The sequence below is a fragment of the Diabrotica virgifera genome, chromosome 8 (genome assembly GCF_917563875.1).
Source record: "Diabrotica virgifera virgifera chromosome 8, PGI_DIABVI_V3a".
In the NCBI taxonomy this organism is placed as follows: domain Eukaryota; kingdom Metazoa; phylum Arthropoda; class Insecta; order Coleoptera; family Chrysomelidae; genus Diabrotica; species Diabrotica virgifera.
Window position 1 is genome coordinate 2,785,545 of NC_065450.1, and position 12,231 is coordinate 2,797,775.

The 12,231-nt window shown below is 35.6% G+C and overlaps 1 protein-coding gene across 1 annotated transcript in view; it reads left to right on the plus strand.

Annotated features, from left to right (window-relative positions):
- LOC126889715 (tonsoku-like protein) overlaps window positions 1-9,222 on the plus strand; it is a 94,770-nt gene extending 85,548 nt beyond the window's left edge. The window contains exon 12 of the mRNA XM_050658249.1: window positions 8,713-9,222. Coding sequence (XP_050514206.1) covers window positions 8,713-9,040 — 328 coding nt within the window. The 3' untranslated portion in view covers window positions 9,041-9,222. The remainder of the gene's footprint in view (window positions 1-8,712) is intronic.
- The last annotated feature ends 3,009 nt before the right edge of the window (window positions 9,223-12,231 follow it).

The following is a 12,231-nucleotide window of genomic DNA, read 5'->3' on the forward strand; positions in this document are numbered from 1 at the left end:
GTATTGGTCTTCGTGAGAGTACCATTTTTGGCATTCTTTCACTTCTCATTCTTTTGATGTGTCCCAAATATCGTATTCTCTGTGCTTTGATTGTCGTCATTATCGTTGGCTCTTTGTACAGTTCTTCCAATTCTTTATTGGTTCTTCTTCTCCACTGACCATCTCATTTTCACACCTCCATATATTACTCTTTGCATTTTTCTCTCCCATCGTTCTAAATTATGTTTCTGACTTTTTCAGCACTCATGTTTCGCATGCGTAAGTTACTGTAGGTCTGATAACAGTCTTATAAATTCTGATTTTTGTTTTCCTTGATACGTATTTGGATTTCATTAGGGTTGGTAATGCTCCATACTTTTTATCTCCTTACGCTATTCTTGCCTTTATCTCCGCTTCCTCATGACCATTTTCATCTATTTTGGCCCCCAGGTAATTAATTTCTTTGGCTCTTTTGAACGAGTATGTTTTTTCTCCATCGATTTGTAACATGATGTTACTTTCTTTTTCTTTTTGGATCTGTCCCATTATCATATACTTTGTCTTTTCTTCATTTATTTTAAGCCCAACTACAAACTGGTGCAAGAATCTTGAAAATCGGAGCACAAATAATAAAGTTATAAATTGTCAAACTTAATCAAAAATTTTGGGTGGCGGAATTTTGTGCTGGTGAGTGTATAATTTTCACCTCAACACCACGTGTTGAGGTGAAACCCCACCACCTCAATCTAAATAAAGACGAACGATTAAGAGGCCATCGTTACAAATTAAAGAAAGAACAGATGACAACAAGATCCAGAATGAACTTTTTACCAAACAGAATATTTAATATCTGGAATAACTTGGATCAACACACCATATCGGCAACTAGTGTTAACATTTTTAAAAATCGGCTTGATTGTTCTTTATTTTCTTTGCAGGACTGAATTATTTTAGGACGGCAATATTATTTTTTTTAATGTAATCTTTATAATTTTTACTAGTTTTGTAACGATACTTTTCATTATTTTGGGCATAATAGGAGCTTTATATGTAGGACTGAATTGTTTTACTTACTTTACTTATTCCTCTTCACTCCATGCGGAGCATAGGACGTCAACTGTCTGCCTCCATTCTGCCCTATCCTTTGCACTAATCTTTATTTCTGCCCAGGTTTTCCCAATAGCATTAATTTCTTTCTCCACACTTCTTTTTCACGTTTCTACGGGTCTAATTGGTCTTCTCTTGCCATGTGGTGTGTATTCTAGGGCTTGCCTCGCTATGTCTGTATCAGGTCTTCTTAGTGTGTGCCCCGTCCAACTCCATTTCCTTTTGCATATTGTCTTAGATATAGGTTCCTGGTTAGTTCTTGTCCATAACTCTTGGTTTGATACGCGGTTTGGCCAGTAAATGTTAAGAATCTTCCTTAGGCATTTATTTATAAACACTTGCATCTGTCCGATACATTTTCTGGACACTTTCCAAGTTTCTGCTCCGTATAGTAACACAGTCTTCACGTTGCTGTTGAATAATCTCATCTTGGTTTTACTTGTCATCTGACGTAAAGACCACATTTTCCTTAGCATATTGAATGCGTTTTGAGCTATTCCTATTCTCCGTTTTACGTCCTCCTCCGTCCCTCCTTTGTTGTTCAAAATTCTGCCCAAGTAGTTAAATTTCTCTACCGTTTCTAATTCCGTGCCTCCCAGTGATATTCCCATTTCTCTTGGTGTATTTATTTTCATTATCTTAGTTGTTCTGACGTTTATGTTAAGTCCGACCTTCTTCCCTGCCTCTGCTACTTTTTCAGTTTTGCGTTGCATGTGTTGTCTTTTTTCTGTTAAAAGGCATATTTTATGTCATCTGCAAATTCCGAGTCCTTAAGTTGGTTAAAAACATTCCAATTTAATCCAGTCTTATTACTAGTAGCCTTAGACATGATCCAGTCGATTACTATCAGGAATAAGGTTGGAGAGAGCACACAGCCTTGCCTTAATCCTGTACCAATATCTATTTGTTGTGTTAACTTGCGTTCGTGGACTATGCGTGCTTTGGACCCTTCGTAGAATAGTTTTATAATTCTGATATACTTGGGAGGCATTCCGTATTTCTCTAGCAATTTGCATAAGGCTTTGCGATCCACACGATCAAACGCTTTCTCGAAGTCTATAAAGTTCACATATAGCTTATTCCGCCACTCAAATGATTGCTCTATAATCGTTCTTATCGTACAAATGTGCTCAATGCAGGATCTTCGTGCCCGGAATCCAGCTTGGTTTTCTCTTATAACTTTATCAAATTCCTTCTTCATTCTTTCAAACATGATTCGGGTCAATATTTTGCTTGTTGTGCATAGCAGGATGATCGGTCTCCGATTTTCACATTTAGATGTTGTGTCGCCCTTCTTAGGAATTTTTACAATTAAGCCTTGCGTCCATTCTCTGGGTAGCTCTTCGGTTCTCCAAATTTTATTTAAAAGTGCATCTACAGTATAGGAGCAAGGACACACCAGGCGGCGCGCATCGAATCGACGTCGAGGCAGCGTAAAACACATGGCGCGGTATAACAGCGGCAGCTATGCTACGATTTAAAGTATTTGTATTTCGTTGTTGCCAAATTTAGTCGCGTGTTGGCTGCTGTACGATACGATGTCTGAAAGTTATGACGATTTGTCTTTTGTAATAAATACAAGTTTATTTTATCTTAGATTAAAGAAAAAAAGAAACGCAGATATTGGATACATCCCATCATAAAGGAACGAAATTATAAGGGTTTTTTTACACATATTAACGAAATTAATATAATAAAGGCCCAGATATGTTTTTAATTTTACAAGAATGTCTAAAAAATCTTTTCAGGAGTTATTAGTGAGTATTAAAGAGCCGTGTTTAAGAAATAACACCGTTATGAGGGAAAGCATATCACCTAAGAAAAACTATTTATAACGCTAAGAGGCTGTCCATTCTATGGTACGCCACTGAGCAAATACAGCTGTTAAATTGATGCCCCTTTATTATACCCCATCTATTGGGAAATAGTGATGTTTCACAAATTAATATTAACAAAAAAATTATTCAAATTAAAGCCAAAGTACGTATCGAGAAAGACGAAAACCAGGATATACAAAACCGTAATAAGAGCAACAGTCACCTACGGATGTGAGACATGGGTGCTAAATAAAACAGAAGACAAAATGATATAGAGTTGAGAACGGAACGTACTAAGAGCTATTTTCAGGGGAAAGAATACAGATACAGAAGACGGCTGGCATAGAAGCGCCAATCAAGAATTAAGGATGCTTTACAAGGAACCAAGTGTAACAAGATACACAAAGTCATAAAGAATCAAGTGGGCAGGTCATGTCGAGGGGATGGATAAGGAAAGAATGCCAAATATGGTACTGCACAGAAGACCAGTTGGGGCTAGGAGACGAGGTAGACCAAGAAAAAGACGGCAAGAAAGTTTCAGGAAGGTATAGTATCGATGGAAATTACACACTGGAAAGAGGAGGTGAAAAATAGGATATAGTGGAGAACCATAGTTCAGCAATTTTTACATAGACATCAAATAAAATTATACAGTGAGCACGTAAAGGTTGGAATAAATTCATTTTCTCGAGAATGGACAATTTTGAAAAAAAATGAAAAAACAGGTCAATTTTTATTTTTAAATTAGGACTTTTTGGCATATATATCATACCAGTGACGTCACCCATCTGCGCGTGATGACGTCATCGATGATTTTTTTAAATGAGAGTAGGGGTCGTGTGATAGCTCATTTGAAAGGTAATTCAATTCTCTATTCAGTAATATAAACAATAACATAATTATTTATACAGGGTGTCCAAAAAAATTTTTTTTTATTAAATTTATTGACAAAAAGAAGAATGTATGTAATTTATTTAATTCAAAATACATTTTACTGCTCTCAGAAAACAGAAAAAAATGTTTATTTGAAAAATAATCATGGCTTTTCGCTTAAATTAAATGGTTAAACTGTCCCGAGGCTGGTGGGTGGCTGCTTTAATATTGAATTTAAGCAAAAAAACAATATTTATCTGCCAAATAAACATTTTTTCCTGTGTTCTGATAGCAGGAAAATGAATTTTAAATTAAATAAATTACACACATTCTTCTTTTTATGTTAATAAATTTAATTCAAATTTTTTTTTGGACTCCCTGTATAAATAATTATGTTAATATTTATATTACTGAATAGAGAATTGAATTACCTTTCAAATGAGCTATCACACGATCCCTATTTTTATTTAAATAAATCATCGATGACGTCATCACGCCCAGATGATGACGTCACTAGTATAATATATATGTCAAAAAGTCGTAATTTAAAAATAAAAATTGACCTGTTTCAGGATTTTTTTCCAAAGTCTTCCATTCTCGAGAAAATGAATATATTCCAACCTTTACGTGCTCACTGTATATAAATTATTAGCATAAACTGTATTATCTAAAATTGTAAATACAAGGCCTGTAGAGCATAATAAATAAGGCCTGTTTTTTTATTATTCTGTTTGAATATTCATCAATATCCATATCCCAAATAGCTGGTCTCATCTGAATTTCATTAATTAATTTTTCTACATCTGTATTTTCCATCACAAAAACACGATCTGACAACACTCACTACAGAATTCGCTAGAAAACAGCTCAAACGTGTGTGTCATACCACGATAGACGCATTTATGATATGCCGTCGAAGTCATAAAACCGATTGGCGGTGGATGGGTCCCAGGATATGTCGATAAAAAGTCGCTGCATAGAAAATGTTAAGAGCGTCTGGTGTGTGTCACAGTATCAAAATATAGTAAGGGATGCGTCGCTATCGACATCTCAGCGGGGGTTCTGTCGACGTACGCCGGCCCGTCTGTGTTACCTCTAGAGGTGGACGTTTCGATGTCTGCTTTGATTAACTCAGTGGGGATATTGTCTATGCCTGCAGCTTTTCCTCTTTTTAATTGTTTAATTGCATCTTTTATCTCTTCATGGGTGAATTCTTTGGTGTTCATGTTCATTGGTTGTCTGTTAGGTTCCTCTTCTATTTCGTGTATTATATTCTGTTCTTCATACATTTCTTTGAAATATTCCATCCATCTAGTAAGAATTTGTTGTTCTGTTTTCAGTACGATACCATTTTTATCTTTTATTTTAGTGGTACCATTTCGGCTTGTTCTTGTCAAGGTTCTTGTGATGTCATACAATGTTTTTAGGTCGTTTTCTCTTGCCGCATTTTGAGCTTCATTAATGAGTCCGTTATGGTATGATCTTTTGTCATTTCTTGCACTTCTTTTGACTTCTTTGTTTTTTCCCAGTATTTCTGTTCTAATCGTTGCTTCTCATCGTCCGTCGTCTTTGATTGAGTGTAGTAGCTTGACTTTAATTTGTTTGCGTTCTTGCATCTTGTCCCATGTTGTTTTTGTCATCCAGGGTTTGTTACTTTTTTTCTTGTAGCCCACTGTTTCCACTGCCGTTTTCTTTATCGTCTCTTTATACTTGTTCCAGAGTTCCTCAACAGTGGCATCCTCTATGTCGCCGGCCGTTCTCCAATTATTCTGCATTCGCTCTCTGAATTCATTCTCTGAATTTATTCTGTACGTTATTTCCATCTCTGATCCAGTGGACATTGTATTTTTCTCTATTCGGTGTTCTCTTTGGTGCTGCTCGCAGCTTAACTGTAAATATCGCTCTCACTAATACATGATCGGACCCTACATCTGCCCCTCTCATAGATCTTACATCCAGTAGTTATTTCCTCCATCGTCTATTTATTGTAATGTGGTCTTTTGGTTTTGTACTTCACCTCCTGGAGAAATCCACGTTATCTTGTGTATGCGCTTGTGTGGAAAGATACTTCCGCCAATCATTAAGTTGTTTTGGGCACAGAAGTCAGTAAACATTTCACCGTTTTCATTTATTTCTCTTAAGGCTTTCTTTCCCATTACAAATTCTTTTCCCTCATTTTCTCCACCTATTTTGGCGTTCATATCCCCCATCACTATTAAGATATCACTTTTATTATTTGCCTCCATTCTATCATATATAGCTTGCAGTTGCTCGTAAAATTCTTCTTTCACTACCTGTTCTTTGTCGTTGGTGGGAGCATAAACATTTATTATTGAGAGGTTGCGAAATCTTGTTTTAAACCTTGCTACTATAATCCTATCTGTCACACCCTCCCAATCTATCAATGCTCGTGCTTCGTTTTTCCCAGCATTATGGACACTCCGCCCTCATGTTTGGCAGTTTCCTTTGTATGTCCCGAGAATAAGATTGTTTTTCCATTTTGTAGTCTCGTTTTTCCACATCCTTTCCACCTTACCTCGCTTATTCCTAGGATTTAGGAGTCCATCTCAGCAGCTACCTGATTAGTTTTGCCGATCTCATACATAGTTCTTACATTCCAGCAGCCCATATATACAGGGTGTCCAGAAACTCTACCGACAAACGAAGACAGGAGATTCCTCAGGTAATTTTAAGGCAATTTATCCAAGTCCGAAAATGCTTCCTAAAGCCAGCACATCAAAGAAACATGAAACGTAAATTACGTTTCACGAAAATAAAACACTGCTAAACAAATATACGTTCGGCCATTTATGAAACTCCGAAAATAAAAATGTGTCATGAACATGAATCACACTCGTTTCATTGGTAGGCGGACTTCAAGATTTGTTTAGCAGTGTTTTAGTTTCATGAAACATGTTTTTCGTTTCATGTTTCTTTGGTGTGCGGCTTGCCTAAGAGAGCTAAAGCTGTTTGAAAATAGCGTCTTGTAATTAGTTTTTCTTAAATACCTCCAGAACGCTTATAGTTAGAAAAACAAAAATTGGTATGTATATTTATCTTCCAGAGATAAATCGATTCCATCAATTGCGAATTTATAGTACCGGTCATAGGCGTCCGTTTTGGGTAGGGTAATCGATATTTTATCGCATAATTTTTGTCTTTAAATTTTAAGCATTTTTCACTTTAGATTATTAAATTGTGAGGTATGCTAGTACTAAAAGGTACTCTTAATTTAAGTTGCTAGGACACACCGTTTTCTAGAAAACTCGATTTGAAAATTTTTAGTCTCTTGAATTTGAAAAAAAAATTAAAAAAATTTTCAATAAAAACGGTGTATTTTACTAACTTAAATAAAGACTAACTTTTACTACTAAACACCTTATAATTTAATAATCTAGTGTCAAAAATGCTTAAAAATTAAAGACAAAAAAGTTATGCGATAAAGTAACCGTTGCCCTACCCAAAACCGACGCATATGACTGATACTTGAAATTCGCAATTAATGAAATCAATTCACCTCTGGAATATAATTAAACGTACAAGTTTTCGTTTTTCTAAATCGTTTTTTTTTTTATTTAAGGAACGAAAAATTTTCAAATCAATTTTTCTAGAAAACGGTCTATCCGCTATCCTATCGAAACAAAAGCACCTTTTAATACAAGAATAACTCACAATTTAATAATCCAGAGTTAGAAATGCTAAAAAGTTAAAGATAAAAAAGTTATGCGATAAAGTAACCATTGCCCTACCCAAAACGGACGCCTATGACCGGTACTAGAAATTTGCAATGGATATAATCGATTTATCTCTGGAAGATAAATACGCATATCAATTTTTGTTTTTCTAAATAGAAGCGTTCCGGAGGTATTTAAGAAAAACTAATTACCAGACGCCATCTTCAAATAGCCCTAGCTCCCTTAGGAAGCGTTTTCGGACTAAGTGAATTGGGTTAAATTGTCTTAAAATTATCTGGGGAATCTCCTGTATTCGTTTGTCGGTAGAGTTTCTGGACACCCTGTATAGGGTCTAGGACATTTCGCCGTCGCCGTTTCGCCGTCGAGCCATTTCGCCGTCGCCATTTCGCCGTCGAGCCATTTCGCCGCCGCCATTACTTGTATATAAGTTTTGAATGGTTTTCGAAAGATTATATATACTATCACTTTTGCATAATGAATTTTTTTATTTTTGATACAGTAAAAACAATTGAAATTGAAATCAATTTTCTCAATATTGTTTATTTCCGGGAATCTGATAATAGTCATATTTTTAATTCTGTAAAAATATTTTATTTTTCAGACGAAAACAATGTATAGTTAAATACGAAAATATAACTTGGTTTTACTAGCAACATCAGCATTTTATTTACACTGACATTTAGTATAAAAAAAGTTAGTATGTTATCACGTTCTTGCGACATTTAGTATAAAAAAAGTTAGTATGCTATCACGTTCTTGTAAACTTAACCAATGCCGGGATGGCGACGGCGAAACGGCCGACAGCGAACTGGGTCGACGGCGAAACGGCGACGGCGAAACGTCCCAGTCCGCCCTGTATAACCTTTCTCGTATCCATTTCCATAGCATTTGTTGTCATCGTTTTATTCGGTTCAGTACCGAGGCATCTTGACGATTTCATAACAAAATATTTTTTACGTGGTTGGGTTGTTAGCCCAACGCACAACCCTCCTCCTTTCTCATCCTGAACTTGGGACCAGACAATGACTGAATTGTTTTAGGGGGCATTATTTATCGCTTAACTATTTTGTTTGATGTTTGTTAATTGTAACTTTATTCTTAATTTGTATTAGTTGTATAATGATTATGTTCTTTGTTCTTGGGGATAATAGGAGCTTGGTCCTCTGCTCTTATTTGTTTTATAATAATAATAATAATAATATTGCACAATGCATTGATATATTATGAACTAAACATTTTAGGTTATGTTCCAATAAGTCGATCATCAAGATCGACGCTTCTTACAACATTGACCTGACTGCAGTAACCTTGCGACAGATTCTGGAACTACCGGTTTTAGAAGACATCAATCTTATAGGCTGTGATAATATTTTGAAATACTTTTCTAAATTCTACAAAGAAGTTACAGAGAGTTGTAGGCGGAAGTGCATTAAACTGACTGTAGACTTTAAGATTTACTACAGTGAAGTTGATAGTTTAATCGAAAATTTTAAGAAGTTGCATACCGAACCAGTGATTGATAAAGGAGAAAGATTGTTAATCATACACACGAAGGAGTGGGAAAAGTGATATTATTTAGTTTAAATATATTTTGTTATAAAAGGATATCTCAAACCAAAAATTAGGAATAATTTTTTATTTATTTTTATTATTAAGGAATTATATTTTTATTTTTATTATTAAGAATTTTTTATTTATTTTTTAATTATTATTATTATTATATTATTTTTGTTATTTTTTTATCTCGAACTAAAAGGAAAAATATTTTTTTATTTATTTTTATTATTGAGAATATTTTTTAATTGTTATATTTTGTTATATGTTAATTTTTTTATGTTTGTATTTGTTATATGTTTTTTAATTGTTATATGTTAATTTTTATACATAAAAAAGTTTGATAAAAAGCGTCATTTTTTTCTGTTCCATATCTCTTCGCAAGAGGTTTGTTAACAAAATAAAATATGGATGGTAATGTAACAAAAGTAAGAATAGAATTCTGAAGATATGAAAAATAATGAAAAAAAATGAAGTAGATGTACCTAAGACAATAAAAAGAGTAACTAAAATAAATTAAGTAACAGGTTATTATACGGAATCCATGGAATTCTTATATAGAAAAAGAAGAGAGAGAAGATTGATAATGAAATAATATTAGAAAACTATCACATCGAGGAGAGCTGGGAAAGACTCAAAAATAACAACAACAATTTCACTTTAAGAGGATCGGTACGTATTTTCGGCTGCAATGCTATTCAAATGGGGATTCATTTTTTTCGAATCCTGAGAAAACTAATAAGTATTTTTGAAAAATTTAAACGGAGAATGAAAGATTACGTTATTAGCGAGGGCCGAAAGTCCCTGAAAACTTCTATAATGTTTATTTTAATAAGTTACAGGGGTGAAAAACTAAGAGAAAATTTAGTGTGATTTTTAATTTCAAATATCTCATTCAAAATAAACTTTTTATTTATTCTAAGGGACTTTCGGCCCTCGGTAATAATTTAGTCTTTCATTCTGCGTTTAAATTTTTCAAAAATATTTATTGGTTTTTTCAGGATTCGAAAAAAATGGACACAATGCCGTGGTAATATTTTCCAAATCTATCTTTGTCTTACAACGCACTCAGCCGAATATAATATTGTCAGCATATATTGTCAGTCAGACACTGACAATCAGTGACATAATTTCAAATATTTGACATTGCATCGGGAATATTTTGAAATATTGATTAAATATTGATATATAGTGTATTTGATAAATAATTGATTTAAGACGTGAACTTAATAAAAAGTTATTTATTGTGTATTATTTGTGGAAGATCCAAAGGCATTAGTCGATCCAAAAGCGAAATGCTGTCAAACATACTACTTTCTAACGACATCGACCTGGTAGTCATACAGGAAGCCCATGCTGCGAACGAGCAACAACTCGCAAGTAGAGGCAAAATTCCAGGCTATGATCTTCTGGGAGCAACCTATCACCATGCTTATGGTATCGCCAACTACGTAAAAAACTCCGTAGAAAACGCTCACCTCATATCTTCCACCATGCAAGATAATATACATTTGACCGTTACCAAAATAGGTGAAATGGAAGTGACAAATGTTTATAAACCCCCAATTATTACATGGCCAAACCACGTCATAGACATAAGGCCCCATCCCGCCATCTATTTAGGTGATTTTAACAGCCATCATCAAGAATGGAAATACATAAATAACGATGAAAACGGGGAGACACTGCTAGACTGGGCAGAGAGTAACCACCTGCATCACGTCTTCGATGCCAAAGACCGGGGCACTTTTAAATCGGCGGCATGGAAACGAGAGTACAATCCAGATTTATGTTTTGTGAGCAAAAACCAGAAAAGCTACCCCTTACCAACCAAGAGAAGAGTACTTCATGACTTCCCGCATAGCCAGCACAGGCCGATCATTATTGAGATTGGTATCCAAATCCCACTAGTTACAACCATTCCACGACCACGCTGGAACTTTAACAAAGGTAACTGGCCCGCCTTTACCAACGAACTCGATAAAATCTTACGATGGATTCCACCAACATACAAAAATTATGAAAGGTTTAGAGGGGCAATAATTGTTACAGCAAAGAAACACATTCCTAGGGGCCATCGTAAGCAATACATACCAGGATGGAGTGATGAAAGCCAAAACCTCTACGAAGAATATCTTGAAACCGGTGAAAGTGACATTGCGGACGAATTTCTCCTGAGCCTTGATGTAGCAAGAAGGAAGAAATGGACAAATGAAGTCGAATCGTTAGATTTCAAAAAGTCTAGCCGTAAAGCGTGGTCGCTCCTAAGAAAACTCGGAAGTGACAAACTGGCAACACGACAAATCCACGACTTCAACCCTAATACAATTGCATCACATATAGTTGCCACCTCCAGAGGAACATGTGATAAAAAGTTTACCACTACTATAAAAAGGGAGCTTAAACATCTAAAAGCTGCCTGTCCATCAGATACAGAGTACTCCGCACCGTTCACTCCAGAAGAAGTCTCAAACGCCATCAAAGACATTAAACCTAACAAAGCTCCTGGTACAGATGGTATACCTCCCGAATTCCTGATCCATTGTGGGAAATTTGCAAAAACCTGGTTGTCTAAATTCTATACAGATATACTCAAAACAGGCAACCTACCAAACATCTTTAAACAAACAAAAATCATAGCCATTCTAAAACCTGGAAAACCAACAGACAACCCAGCGGGTTACCGCCCCATCGCTTTACTCAGTTCAGCTTACAAGCTCCTCGAAAGACTGGTCCTGAACAGAATCGGCCCAAAGCTACTTCAAAAAATACCAATTGAACAAGCAGGATTCAGGCCTCAACGAAGCACCACTGACCAAGTGCTCTCTATAACTACCTACATAGAGGCAGGTTACCAAAGAAAACTGAAGACGTCTGTGGCATTCATCGATTTATCGGCTGCATATGACACGGTTTGGAAAGATGGCCTCATCTATAAGCTCCTGAAAATAATCCCCTGCAAAGCAACCGCCCGACTCATAAATACTATGCTGAGCAGTAGAAACTTTCGTGTAACCATGGGAACTACAGTGAGCAAACAGAGAACGCTTAACAACGGCCTCCCCCAGGGCTCCGTACTTGCACCGCTGCTATTTAGTATGTATATTGGCCATGAGCCGATGGGTAGAGGGGATTTGACAGCTTTCGCCAGCGCTGTTAGTGGCAGTTTTGTGCATTTATCTGATAAATTTAAATGGCGCGCCATG